Genomic DNA, 15,298 nt, shown 5'->3' with positions numbered 1-15,298 from the left:
TGAAATTATAGAATGAAGACAGTAAGGTCATTGAGAGTTTCACAGCATTCTTTTTTGTGCATAATGACTTCTGAGAGACTGTTCTTAAAACCATATACCATGTACAGTATAATAAATGTAATTTCCTGTTAGATACACATAGAGCAAGACTATGAGGTTAAAACAAAAGATACCATTAAATCTTTATTGTTAGGAAGTCTCAGAGGATCTCCTTGCAACCAGATTATCCAGAACACAATTTCATGATGAGATGTCAGATTTATCAGGCAAGAGAGGACCTTTGTTTTAGCCTGACTGAAGAGTATACTTCTAAGTGTCTTCCTACTTTAAGACAATGGTTGTATTCTCCTTTGGCACAAACTGTACTCATGATATTTTAAATGTTAAAATTGGTTTGTTTTGCTCCCAGAGACATTACTGTTTTAAATTAGTAAGTGGAAAATAGCTCCAAATAGTGTGCTGAATGATAAATAATTTTAAAATTTGCAGAGGTCTAATTTTGAGAATCAAATGAATTGCCCTGAAGATTGGAGGGGGGTGGTGGCTTGATGTCTTTAGCCAATAGTAAAGAACAGCAGTGTTCTGTGACTGCATAAAATGAGACTGGATATTGTTTGAGCCAACTTGAATTTCAGGAATGTAGTTTTGAAGCCTAAACTTTAGAATGTCAACAATGAGTCAAGTTTAGAAGAGATCATAGAAGGACTAATAAAGCTTGTATTGCCAATCAAATCAGAATCTTAGTTAAATGCTAATAATATGGCAGAGTTCTTGCTTGCGTGTGGGTGGATAAGGGCTGATACAGCATTTGGCGAAAATAGCATCAGATGTAGGTAAACTTGCTTTAACACATTTTTAATTAGGAAATTTAAGAGGGCTTTCTCCTGGCTTTAAGAACATTCCTTCATGAAGGGCTTAGGGCAGGTAAATGGATTGCTTTTTAAGTTGTGACTTTGTACTTCTATTAATATAAAAATATTTACCATTTATTACCCAACATGACTTCAGTGTTGACTGTGTGGATTATTTGGCCCATGAAACTTTCGTACATTTATTTTTTGCAAATTGTCCTGTCCTATGACAGAATGCAGTCAGTTTCTTTACTTGTCTATAGAATCTCCATTTCCTGGCTACTCATCACTTTCTTGTTTTTGTCTAGGTAAGCCCACTGTCTTTCTGGTTGCAGTCACTTGGTTCATGCTGGAAATAACATTTGTATACACGTTTGTAGAATAAATAATACTTTATAGGAAATCAAAGAAAAGGGGAGACAGCTCTTTTCATGTGCAACAAATACTTATTGTTTATGATGTCCCTTGGCACTATTCTTAGAGCTTGAGATACACTAATGATCAAAACAGAACAGTCCCTGCCATTGGGAAGCTTACTCCAATCAGGGGAGATAGATGCTAAAACATAATAAATTAGGATTTATTTATTTAAAACATAATAAAATATTTATATGTTAGAAGCTGATAGTCGGTATGGAAAAATAAAAAGCAGGGAAAGAGGACAGGTTTGGTTTCAGTTTTAAACAGGATAGTCATAGTAGGTCTTTGGAGAAAATGACATTTTAGCAAAGACTTGGGAAGAATTAGCCCTGTTATCTGGTGGCAGAGTCTGTTGTATGTGAGGAACAGCAAGGAGGCCTGTGTGGCTAGACTGGAGTGAGGGAAGGGGAGAGTACAGTAGTAGGTAGAGAGGTAGGGGAAGGCAGATGGTAAGGATTTTGTAAGGACATGGCTCTTACTCTTAAGTGAATCAGAAAGTTATTGGAAGGTTTCAGTGAGACAAATGGTATGAACTGATTTAAATTTTGAAAGGATTACTTTGCTTTCTTTGTAGAGAGCATAATAGGAGGAGGAAGCAGAGGTTGCTGAAACAAAGAGTCTATTTAGGGGGATATTATAATAATTCAAATGGGCGATAATGATGACTCAGCCTATGGTGATGGTATTAAAGTTGGTGAGAAGTAGTTGGATCTTGGATTTGTTTTGAAGGAAGAATGTTAACAGGATTTCCTGACTCTGAGATTTGTGGTAGAAGAGAAAAAGGAATCAAGAATGACTCTCAGGATTTTTTGATGAGGATTCTGAAAGAAGGATGGTGATACCATCAGTTCAGTTGAGGAAAAGCTGCATGTGAAGCTGGTTGGACATGCCAAGTCTGGTATGTCTGTTAGACATTCAAGTCATCAATCTTAAGATGCTACATTTAGCATTTACGTAGTGTATTTAGACTAGAGGTATAATTAGTTCTTCATCCAACAGTCTCTACCCTACCTGCTGTTTTACCTTTATTGTGCTTTGTTTTGCTTTAATAAGTAAGAAAAGTTTGAATCCAGAAGAAGAACATGAGAGTAGTTTCCAAATAAGAGGAAGGTTGTTTGATTGAGTGATTTTTTTTTTTTTAAGTCTCAAAAAGCGGAGCTAGGATCAATAAATGGAAGTTGGAGAAGCAGATTTCAGTAAGGGTAAACTCTGAAAGATTTTACAAGAGAGCTGTTCCAAAAAGGAATAACTTAATTTGAAATTCTTTGCTTACTTTTCTAATCGTATTTAAGCAGACACTGCACAGCCATTTGTCAGGAATATGTCATAAAGAATGTTTACACTGGGAGGTTAGGCCATGGAATTTTAGGAATGAGATCTCAGAAAATATCTGTACCTGGCTGGGTGCAGTGGCTCATGGCCGTAATCCCAGCACTTTGGGAGGCCGAGGTGGGGGATCACCTGAGGTCAGGAGTTCAAGACCAGCCTGGCCAGCCTGGTGAAACCCATCTCTACAAAAATACAAAAATTAGCCGGGCGTGATGGTGAGTGCCTGTAATCCCAGCTACTCAGGAGGCTGAGGCAGGAGAATCACTTGAACCTGGGAGGGGGAGGTTGCAGTGAGCCGAGATCGTGCCATTGCACTCCAGCCTGGGTAACAGAGTGAGACTCTCTCAAAGAAAATATCTGTACCTGTTGAGCATTTCTGCATTATTATATGAAACAGACTGATTTAATAAAAGCGTACTGGACCAAGACTTGAAAATCATGATTGTCACCTAGTAGCAGTGTACCCTTGGTCAAACCATTGAACCCTATCCAATCTGTCATTACTTCTTCTGAAAATGAAAGCCTGAACTAGTTGATTTTTTTTTTTTTTTTTTTTTTTTTTTTTTAGGTACCTTTAGATCATAGAATAGGGAGAACCATGGGGCCTTCTTTGCAGAAGATGTGGAACTTGAACTGAACATTAAATAATTAGTGTGACTTACTGGGAAAAGGAAGAAAGGTCACTTCAGTTCATTAAGTTTTACAACTCCTCTCCCCCACCAAATCCATGGAATTACAAACAACTAAGGACTATAAGTGAAGGCAAAGATGGGAGTGCCCAGAGCCTGCCCTTCAGCTCTTTTTGTTTAACTGTGGATGTACATAGTTTTTGAAATCTGCTGTAAGTGACTGGATGATTAGCATCCTTTAGATGTATTTTTAAAATACGGCTATGTATAAGGTTCCATGTTAGGTCTTGAGAACTCTATAAGGAGTTTTATTTTGGTAGAAGAAATGAGTCCATAATTATATTACTTACAAATAATGTAAGAAATGTCAATGAAAATACCATTGGGAATTTAACACTGGAAAAGAATAGTTTTAGCTGGTTAAGATCTGGGAAAGCTTTGTGGAGGATAGTCTTTTTGAGGTAGACCTTGAAAATATATATGCAAACCTGGTAGAGAGATAAGACATTTTGTAAAGAAATATTTTTTAACTATTTTAATGAACACAAGTACTAAAAGCTATAAAATAGTACTAATTACAGATAAATTTGTTTTTAGACCCACCTAGTGAGTAAGTTTTGTGTGTGTGGTTTTTTTTTTGTTGTTTTTTGTTCTTTTTGGTGAAATTAAACTTTATTGAGAAACCAATTTTTAGGCCAGGTGCTGTGACTCACGCTTGTAATCCCAACACTTTGGGAGGCTGAGACAGAAGGATCACGTGAGGCCAGGAGCTCGAGCCCAGCCTGCACAACATAGGAGACCCTGCTTCTACAAAAACCAATTTGCAAATACAATACTGTAAATAGTGTTCTGTGGGGGGGGGGGTGTGTGTACGTGTGTGTGTGTATGGGTTTTTTGTTACTTGTTTTCTCTGTTTTCTGATTGTATCTCTGAATTTTTAAAATGTTGTTTTTGTTTAGATACACAGAAGTAAAAACAAATGGAAATTTCATCTCAAGGATGGCATTATGAATCTTAATGGAAGAGATTATATATTTTCCAAAGCCATTGGAGACGCAGAATGGTGAAGAGTTGCTTTTTTTCTTTTATAAATAAAAGAAACTTAAAAAAAAAAGTAAAGTGGACAGTTTGAAACTTGGGGCATATGCCAACCAAAACTTCATTTCTGCATGTCAGAAAAGTGCAGTAGAAGCAAAGCTACTGGAACAAAGATAGACCTTGACAACATAGACACTACTTACTGGCAAGCCATGGAACTGTAGCACCTGGGGTTGTTGGGTGGGAGGGTTGGGGTTTTGTGTAGGAAAACCATAATTGTTGATTTTAAATACAGGTACCTGCCACCGGTAATTAGCATGTAAAGCTTTGTCTATATTCCTTCCTCCAACTTGGGTTCAATCAGAAGATACTTGTTGGAATGAACTGAAGAAACTTCCCTTTTGATAGATTGAACTGAAACTGCTTATTGTATGTGGTTATATTTGGTAAAAGTTGCGTGTGAGCTTTTTACAGAAGGGTAAGAATTGTGTTGAATTTTAATTCACTTGTATAAGAAAACAATTTAAAACTCTCATAATAGGTCTTAAATATTTTTACTTGCTATTCTCCCTCAGTGATATATACCTCTTCCTTTCCAGCTTTATGAAACATCTATTTAAGATTTAAAGTTATCAGTGATCATAGTTTGGAGATAAAATTTGACCCAGGAATGAATATTTATTTTAATTAGGTTTTCATACTTATTAAATGTAATTAAAGACTTGGGTCTTGTCTGAGTTCAGTGGAATTGAAACCACAACTTTAATTTCCTTACAGAAAAACTTAATTTGTTTCTTTTAGTGCCACACCTTAAAAAGAAACCCCAAACTAGCTCCTCAGGAATATAGTTTTATTTTGCAAGCATACCATCTAGCTGAAATTGTATACACATGAATATATGTAGACTTTTCCTGTTGGACTGAAGTGTGTGCTTATAAATGTGTTTAGTTTTTAAGCTAAACATTCAGTTAACAGTCTGTGCATTGATTAGCATAGGGCAGGTGGTGAGGACCTGGATTTTTATTAAACAATTTAGTAATTATAAAAGTTTCTTGTGTTTACTAGTAAAGAATTTTAAAAATCTATTATTCTAATTCAACAAGTTTTTAAAATCAACTTTGTAATTTGAGGTTAAAATTTTGGGGGGAAGAGGTGGGCGGGCCACTAAGTTACCTCTCTTTCATTTGGTGGCCCTTCCAGGCCATTGAAAATAAAGACGTTGGCTCCAGTTTGCACATCGGGAAGAAAGCATAGAAATTTGACTTGTATATTAAAAATAATAGAAATGTAATATGTATATTAAGAATGCGTAGGTCTGTATTCTGTAAGGGGCTCTGAAGAACAATATAGCACTGCTGTGTTCAGTGTGAATTTGCTGCCTGGGAGAACTGCAGGAATGCTTGTCTTCACCATTGTGTTCTTACAACGAATTCAACTTTCCATGGTTTATCTTGACAAAATTTACATGTGTTTAGGTTACTTGTATATTGATATATTTTTTTAATCTTCAGTTTTTGTCTTCCTTTTGCCTTTGTGTTTTCAGAAGTAACACATAAACACTTTTTAAAGTACATTACAAAGAAGAAAACTGTGAGCTATTATATAGTGTTTCTTTTTTAACACAAATCTTTTAACTTTAAAAAAAGGCAAAAATTTTTTTTTCTACTTCCCACCCAGCTTACCACCTTGATCTCTTTAACTTATGTTCTAAACTTTGGTGTAAATGGTGGTGTCTAGCATGCTAGTAGTTAGATTTTATTTAGATGCCATAACTGGTAATACAGCTTTTATTTTGACTATATTAATTTAGTTTTTTGAGGGGAAGTTTGTTTATTCTGCGACTCTCAAAGCACACAGAGGTTTTAAAATATATATTATTATTAATAAGACTGAGAGAAGAGGAAATGGGAGGGAGTAACATCACAGAAGTCCTGTTGTTCAACTGTTCTTCAATATAGTTGCTAGTAGGTTTGTATTTACTCAGTAAAGAAGTCAGTGACCTGAACTACCTATAAAAATTCAGCAGTGCTGCAGTGTTGCTTAAGTGAAACCCTTTGGCTATCTAGTAGTTTTTATGCTACTGAAACTTGGATTACTGTATGATATTCAGCTTGTCTTGGGCCCTCTATGTAGACAAACATTCATATTCATAGTAGCGTTGTATACTGGCCTGTTTTTATAACTTTATTTTTCAAATATTAACAACCACTGCTTTCAGAGTGGTTATTTTGTTATTTTTGAAGCAGGAAATAACCATTTGTATTTGCACCTGTGTATTGCATATTAATTATGGTATACTTGGCAAATGCTTTTCTTTTACCTGTGAAAATTCTGAAAGCTGGTCCAAGCTACATTGCATACCAAATTGTGCTCTTATATATTATTTGCATCGTGTCCTTTTTAATCAAATAGCATGTTTTAGTTTTATTATAGTAGCTTTTGCTGTAAGAATGTCACTTGCTTATCTTTTATTGTACTTGAATTCTTAATCATGCTTTTAACATTGTATTTAACAAATCATTTCGTATTAGGTTCCATTAAAATGTCATTCCTTTGAAAAGGCAAGGGATTTCCACTTTCAGAATTTGAAAATGAAAGTAGCATGTTTATCTAAAGGCAGAAAATAGTTCAGACTTGGTATTATGAAAATAAGTAATGGTTTCTGGAGAGGATTGGTTTAGATTTGCACAGATGGCGATGGCACCTTTTACTTAAATTAACATTAATCAACAGTGCTAAGGAAAATTTACACAAAATTACAAGATAAAACATGGAAATGTGTGCCTTTCAGTATACAAACTCTTGCTTGGTGGTCATTTGGGTAATCAGACCATTTGAATGCCTGAGAGCATGTTTAATTTCTGTGGAGTGCCACATATGGCTAAAACAACTCTTTAATGTGCAATTAATTTCTAGAGTAAAATGTCTGTTATGTGAGGGGGATCTTTATATTGGGCTTTTCTATTTTTTAAATGTTCACATTTCTTTCTGTTAATTAAAATGCCATCATAATGTCACATTTACACTGTTGCCTCTTTTAAAAGCAAAGCCACTTTCTTGTTCTAAGATTACATCAAGACTTGAGCAGTGTGTAGTAATTAAAATGTATGCTTGATGAGCATAATAGATTCTGGTTTTAGGAAATAACACATAGCTTTTATATGAATATTTTCTTTTGCTATAGTGAAAATCAAAGATTTTTTTTTTCCTGGCTGTTTTTTTTTTTTTTTTGAGACGGAGTCTCGCTCTGTCGCCCAGGCTGGAGTGCAGTGGCGCAATCTTGGCTCACTGCAAGCTCCACCTCCCGGGTTCACACCATTCTCCTGCCTCAGCCTCCCGAGTAGCTGGGACTACAGGCGCCCGCCACTTCGCCCGGCTAATTTTTTGCATTTTTAGTAGAGACGGGGTTTCACCGCATTAGCCAGGATGGTCTTGATCTCCTGACCTTGTGATCCGCCCGCCTCGGCCTCCCAAAGTGGTGGGATTACAGGCGTGAGCCACTGCGCCCGGCCTTTTCCTGGCTTTTATGGAGGAATGAAAAGAGTTGTCTCCCTCTAAGAGTAATTTTTGATTCTCATAGCAATAATGTCACCATTCTTATCAGAGGGTAAATACCCCCTGTATAGGAAAACAGACATAATTTCCTCTTGGGCGTTCTCTTTATGACTTAGCATTTTCTTCTACTTGAGAAAATTCCTGTTTTTCCGATTATTTCATCTTGAACTTTTTTTTGAGCTTTTGTGCAATGTAATAGTTTATTGATCCATCTTTGTACATTTTCATTTTATTTCATGTCTTTCTCCCACCTACCTGTCAGAATCAGCTATAGCAGATTTTGAATTCTTTAGTTAAAAAATAGTTGCTTTGTTTCCTCATGAGTTTGTTAAATAGCTTTGCATTTTATTCCTCTGTTATGCTATGAAAATTATTACGAAGTTTATATTCTTCCCTTTTTAAGCCTGCCTTACTCTTGTCTTTTGTCATTGTCTATGGTTTAATGAAGAACACACCAAACTAACATTTTTATTTTGAGGAACAAAAAAACCTCTTCTCTTTTAAGGGAAGTTACTACACATTGAGTTAGTAACTACTCTTTCAGTCAAGGTTCCTTAATCAGTCCAGTCTGCATCAGGACTATGACTTGGGGGGCGGGGCTAATCCTTTTTGCTGTTCTGAGCTACTATTGTCAACTGCTGTTGTACATACTGTTATGTGTAATGGCGTAAATATATTTATTATGTTTGTAAAATTCATTGCAGATCAAGGTTGCTCTTCTGTGATATATGGGATATTATGTTTTAAAGACCATCTTGGAATACAATTAGAGAACTTAGTATTTTGATGTACTAAGACCTATTTTAAGTTTAATATTCTACCTTTGCAAAAACTTTAATTAAAGATGTTATTTAAAAAAAAATGTTGCTTGCTTTGCTTACTAGTTTATGGCATTGTTATAGATAATTGAATAAAATACAATTTAGAAAGGAAAATGCTTTACATTGTTAATGAGAATTCCACTTAACAACAACAAAAAGATGCTAAATTCTGTACCTTAAAGATAAGTAGATTGAGATGTCAATTTGAATTAGTAAACTGTGTTACAAATTATTAATAGTAGCTTTTAAAAAGTTTTATTTTCCAGGCACACAGGAATTTAGGTTGGGCGAATTCACACTAACAAATTATAACTAAAAATTGGTATAATTGTTTTTCAAAATAAAGATTACTCCTTGTGAAATATTAATAATTAACATATTGTATTAAATAAGTATTTCTACTCCAAAGTATAGATTACTTAGGATAAAAACATTGTTATTTCTCTGTTTAGCCAAACCACTTCCTCTTAGTTCAGAGGTTATAAATAATTGCGTATTAGGAGAATTGGATTACTGAGATTTGTATTGCGTATTGAATATATTTTGTGTTATTTTAGAAGATACTAAATAATTAGCAGGTATTTTAATTTTATAGTTAACTCAGCTGAATCATTAAGAAGCTCGCCTTTTTGTATTTTTTTATCCTGTTAACAGACTATCTAGAAAACATGCAAATTTTAACTATTAACATAATCATAATAAAGATATCTTATTTATTGCCAGCAAATCTTGTATTTTGCAGTTTAATTCAAGCTCCTACTTTAAGCTTAAGCTTTTGGCTTTTGTTTTTCCATCTGTAAAATGACAAGATTTTGAGGATGAAATGAGGTGTGATGCATGTAAAGCTGTTAGGCTGGTGCCTGGTACACAGTCAGCACTCAGATGTCACAATTATTTGCTTAATTTCATAATTATTTGCATAATTTAAAATTATTCATGAACCGGAAAAAACGGTCAAAAATAGCAAAAACAAATTGAGAGCCGGTGAAAGAGTTCATTATAACCAAACAATCCTGGGAGGGTAAGTTGGTGAAACAATGCATCTGGCTACAGCAGAAAGTGTCAGAGGGAAGAAAATTGAGTGCTGGATATGGGAGAGGGATAATCAAACAGTGGGAGGGCTTTTAAGCTCCATCTTTCCCCCCGCCAAAAAATTCCTAAATTATATGTCTAAAGTTGAATTTTCTCAAAGCTAAAACTGTGATAGAACTATCATTTTAAAAATGGACTTTTCAAAATGTGAATGGAGTCTGTCCAGTTCATTTAAGGAGCAAAACAGAGTTGTCAAACATTGAAGATACGGATACATCACTCTGATTCTCACAATGTCTCCTCCACTTTGAAAAAGAGTACATTGACTTCTCTGTGTTGACAGAAACTCCATGCTAATGATGCATAGGTTAGGGTGGCATTGCTGAGTGGGGCAAATAGGGCCAGGAAAACTAAAGTTCACCCAGGTTAGTTGCAAGAGATGAAGAGAGTAAAGCTTTTTTTTTTTTTTTTTTTTTGAGACAAGAGTCTCACCCTGTTGCCCAGGCTGGAGTGCAGTGGCGCCATCTCAGCTCACTGCAAGCTCCGCCTCCTGGGTTCACACCAGTCTCCCGGCTCAGCCTCCCAAATTAACTGGGACTACAGGTTCCCACCACCACGCCCTCCTAATTTTGTTTTTAGTAGAGACGGGGTTTCATCGTGTTAGCCAGGATGGTCTTGATCTCCTGACCTCATGATCTGCCCGCGTTGGCCTCCCAAAGTGCTAGGATTACAGGCGTGAGCCACCGCGCCCGGCGGAGAGTAAAGCTCTTTAGAGCTGTTTACTTTCAGCAGGGATGCACAAAGGACATTTGTTGTTTTGGCTTCTCAGTGTCAGAATACCCTTCCTATTTTGCTTCATGCCAAGAAGAATGGAGGGTAATGTATACCTCTTTATGGAAGTAGAATAGCAAGTAAGAAGTCACCTGTCAACTGGATCCAGAAACGGGGACCAAAATCTGAGAGATGGTCAGACTGATGCTTACACTCAGGACTTTGAGTCTTAAGAGCATGAAACAAAGTTGCAGGATCAGTCAGAGGTCCTATATATGTTCAGGTCTGGTGGTATGATAGTGACTGGGGCAAGAGTGCTATTGGCAACCTCCTAAGCAGACTTTGGCTGCAAACTACTGTACCCTTCCAATCCCTTTTCTGCTTAAAATAAGTCTGTTTCTGTTGTTTGCAACCAAGAAAGAAAAGCATTATTCATGCAAAGTATGTCTTAAGATATCACCTTTCCCTTGTAGGAGTCTTTTGCAAGATATCACCTTTCCCTTGTTCGGAGTCTTTTGCCTTCACAATTAGCCCCTTCTTCCCATTAGACATTCAATATCCTATTCAAAAATCTTCAGTGAATTACCAAAATAGCAATACTTGTAATATCAGCATCACAACTGTGGTTGGCTGATTATCTTCGAACATAAAGGAGTTTGTTACATTTAAGCCCATTATATTTTGTGTCATTCATGTATTCCACAAATACTTGAATACCTACTATGTGTACCATGACAACTAAACCCATATTCAAACTCCCTACAGTCTTGATGAAGTGACTGATGGGTAGAATTGGCAGAGTCCCTTCAAGATTCTTCATCCCTTGCATAGCATCTCTCTCTGGGGGCCAATCGGCCTCAGTGGATGAGGCCACTGGGGGTCCATTTATAGGAGTTGAAAGAGCACAGAGACTCCAAAGTCCTTGACATCTTCCTGAACTTGTTCTAGCACAAATCTGCTCTGATCAACTTTCCAAGACTTCCTCTCCTTCTTGGTGTGAAATGTATAAGGACCCTGTGCTCTATCTTGAGATGGCACTCAGTTTTTAAGTTCTACGTTATAAAGAGGGTGTGTGATATATATACTTAGTGTTATTTTCATGTTCTTAAAGCCTCTTTTTTGACATGCTCCATGTGTTCTGGAGCCTTTCCATAGAATTCGTCTCCCACAACCAAGAGTTCCTGTTCTCAAGGAGGGTATTAAAGGTGGAAGAAGGACACTGAAAGATTTTACAGACACAGCTTTTGTGGAGCAGAGAGAAGTGTTTGGAAATACTGGTTTTGAAGTATGCAGCAAGTATGAAGAAAACAGGGATGGGGACTCGGAATAAATACTTCTTCAGTGGCAAATGCATTGCCTGTTTTTTCAAATACGCACAGTAGCCTTGAGAGTGGTTATTTTTATCTTCATTTTACAGATGAGTTGATGGAGCTTTGTGGAGGCCAAGTAATTTGCCTAAGGCCACACAGCGAGACCGTAGTTTGAAGCTAGGGCAGATTGGCAGAGTGAGGTCAAGATACTCCATCCCTAGCTTAGGATGGGATGGGTCTTTTCATCACCTCAGTTTCCAGGAACAAATGGTTTCCATCTTAGCTACACCTGTTAATAAGAGGCTGTGGCGTTGCAGCAACCTGGTCTCTTGTTTCTGTTCAGAGGAGATATTCTGGGGACAGTTCTTCACTCTCCACTGTCTGTACTCACCACTCTGAAAAGACAGAGAGACAAATAAAAACACTGGCTGGGACCATGACAGCAAAGTCCTTCTGAAGAGTCATTCAGTGAAGACTTGGGGGTTGGCAAAGTAGTCCGTTCTGTTTTTGCCTTCTCCCAATAGTTCAATGAGTTAAAGGAAAAGAATGTTTTCACAGAAAAAAAAAAAAAAATCAGTATGTTTGTTTGCCAGAAGGAGATCTGTCTAGCCTCACCTCATATCACTTCTCTTCTGGTGAATCTGATGGTGAAATAAGTTTATTCCCAAGAGGAGCTCCCTAATGCAGTTAAAGTGGGCGTGGCTTCTATGGGTTTCATGGCAGGATGCATCAGGAATATAGAAACTTGGAGACAAATGTCCTGTGGTTATTGTTGTAGTCTGAATGTTTCTACCCTCCCCCCCAAATTCATATGCTGCAATTCTAACCTAAGGTGATGGTATTAGAAGGGGGTGTCTTTGGGCAGTGAGGGCATAATGCACTTATGAAGAGACTCAGAGAACTAGCTAGCCCCTTCCACCATGTGAGAGTGCAACAAGGAACAGGCTCTCACCAGACACCAGACTGCTGGCCCCTTGATCTTGGACTTCTCAGTCTCCAGAACTCTGAGACATAAATGCCAATTGTTTAGAAACTACCAATTTCATGGTATTTTGTTACGGCAACCTGAACAGACTAAGATAGTTACTGAAAAACCCCACTTTAAATATGTGAGCATGGGAGCCCACATTGCTGGACAGCCTTATGGTAAAGCTATCAAATCCTGCTCTTGGCATATTCTGCAGTAGTGTTGTGCCCAGGGAGGGAGGCAGTCAGTCCTGGGGGATGGGCAATAAGGAGGTGAACTGCTGGCCGAGAACATAATCATTATTAAATTGATTACATGTAGTGTGCTTTTTATTATTACCATGTGCCAGCAATCCTAAGCTATGTCAATGATAGAACTACCTTCCCATAAGAAATAATTTTTCGTTCTAACTGGTCTAATTGTTACAGTTAGTGTTGAGAGTGTTTTTTCATTTTTTTTTTACTGTGATAAAATATACATAAATGTTACCATTTTAGCCATGGTTAAGTGTACAGTTCAGTGGCATGAAACACATTAATGTTTAGTTTTAATATTTGTTAGCTTCATTTTTTTTTTACATTTCACATACATGAAATAAGCCAATCACAAAAAGATAAATACTACACAATTCCACTTAAATGAGGTTATCTACAGTGATCAAATTCTTAGAAACAAAAAGTAGAATGGTGGTTACTCCGGACTGGAGGAAACAGGAAATGAGAAATTGTTCAATGGATACAGAGATTGAGTTTTGCAAGATGAAAAATTTCTAGGGATCTGTTGTACAACTATGTGAATGATCTTAACACTACTAGACTGTACAGTTAAAATTGGCTAAGATGGTAAATTTTATGTTGTCTGTGTGTGTTTTGTTTTTACTACAGTAGTAAAAAAAGAAAAGCTTATTATTATTATTTTTTGAGACATCATCTTGCTCTGTTGCCCAGGCTGCAATGCAGTGGCATGATCATAGCTCACTGCAGCCTCAACCTTCCGGGCCCAAGTGATACTCCTTCCTCAGCCTCCAGAGTAGCTGGGACTACAAGTACATGCCACCATGCCTGGCTAATTCTTTATTTGTTAGTAGAGATTAGGTCTTGCTATGGTGCCCAGGCTAGTCTCAAACTCCTGGGGTCAAGTGATCCTTCCACCTTGGCCTCCAAAGGTATTGGGATTACAGGCGTGAGCCACTGTGCCTGGCCTACATATTTTTTAGTGAACATTGTGTTCAGTGTGGAAGTTAATTCAGCCAACTCCCAGTTATATGTCAGACCCCAACATGAGGGCACAGTCACATTAGTTTGTTTCTAGAGTAGATTCTTGTAGGTTTAGAATTGTTTCTACTCACTTAGGGCTCAGCTCATGCCTTCAACTTCTGTGGTAGTGTCTATTTCTGTGTTTAAGCAGTAGAATAAAAAGGAAGAGTTAGAGCACAACGGCTGTAAGGAAAGAAACAAAATTTAGTTCTTCAATTACATCCTTCTATGTGACCACTGGGAATTCTTATTTCTGCTTAATAATGAAACATTGAAATGTGTGGACTGTGAAGTGCAATCATTTTGTTTGGTAAATGCAAATTTTAGTCCATACTTGAAATACATTCATTTCATTTTATGATTATTACTGAAAATAATTGTGTCATATAAGAGAGGAAGACGTGTTAAGAAATGAAATATTCTGGATGTCAAATATGCTAAAAACTGGAAATCAGAGAATCAGAATCAGATCCTATTCTTTTTTTTTTTTTTTTTTTGTTTCAGACAGTCTTGCTCTGTTACCCAGGCTGCAGTGCAGTGGCGCCATCTAGACTCACTGAAACCTTTGCCTGAAACCTCCACCTCCTGAGTTCAAGTGATTCTCCTGGCACAGCCTCCCGAGTAGTTGGGATTACAGGTGTCCACCACCACACCCAACTAATTTTTGTATTTTCAGTAGAGACAGGTTTTCACCATGTTGGCCAGGCTGGTCTCGAACTCCTGACCTCAAGTGATCCACCCACCTTGGCTTCCCAAAGTGCTGGGATTACAGGTATGAGCCATCGTGCCTGGCCAGATCGTATTCTTTAATTATTTGAAAACAAACATTTTATTAACCACAGAAATGGTGGCATGCTGGAGAAAGCATGGGCTTCAGAATTGGATAGACTTGAATTTGAATTCAGGCTCCACTCTCTCCTTGGCAGACCTTGGACAAGGCATTTAAGCCCTTTGTCTGTTAAACAAGGATAACAGTACCTCCCTTGTAAGGAAGTTTTTGCCATGAATAAGGAGTGCAGAGCACATAGCACAGGTTTAAGCACAGAGCAGGCATGACGTGGGCTAGTGCATTAGTTTCCTATAGTTGCCATAACAAATGACCACAAACTGAGTGGCTTAAAACAGAATAAATTTTGGCTCTTTTTCTTCTCTTCACTACTTGGTTCTGAGAACTGGTTAGACTTTAGAAGCTGCTCAATTTCAGTATTTTCTTGCCCCTAGGTCTTAGCAACAGAAATAAAGTATATCAACGGGAATGGCTTCACTGCGTATGAGGAGGTCTTTTTTTCTGATGAACCCTGGACTTAAGGGAACACATG

General features: G+C 37.2%; 1 protein-coding gene across 4 annotated transcripts in view; it reads left to right on the top strand.

The window, feature by feature from the left end:
• Positions 1-9,370, top strand: part of GTF2A1 (general transcription factor IIA subunit 1) — a 48,370-nt gene extending 39,000 nt beyond the window's left edge. Inside the window, exons 9-10 of one of the 4 annotated variants that reach the window (XR_008512970.2) lie at positions 3,169-3,441; positions 3,924-4,219. Coding sequence is in view for 3 of the 4 variants with exons in the window: in NM_001131737.1 (NP_001125209.1) it covers positions 4,189-4,296 (108 nt within the window). In the remaining variant the exon portion in view is untranslated. 4 annotated transcript variants of the gene reach the window in all.
• The last annotated feature ends 5,928 nt before the right edge of the window (positions 9,371-15,298 follow it).

The sequence above is a fragment of the Pongo abelii genome, chromosome 15 (assembly GCF_028885655.2).
Source record: "Pongo abelii isolate AG06213 chromosome 15, NHGRI_mPonAbe1-v2.0_pri, whole genome shotgun sequence".
Taxonomy (NCBI): domain Eukaryota; kingdom Metazoa; phylum Chordata; class Mammalia; order Primates; family Hominidae; genus Pongo; species Pongo abelii.
The sequence above is the reverse complement of the archived record's forward strand: the minus strand, read 5'-3'. Positions and strand labels throughout refer to the sequence as shown.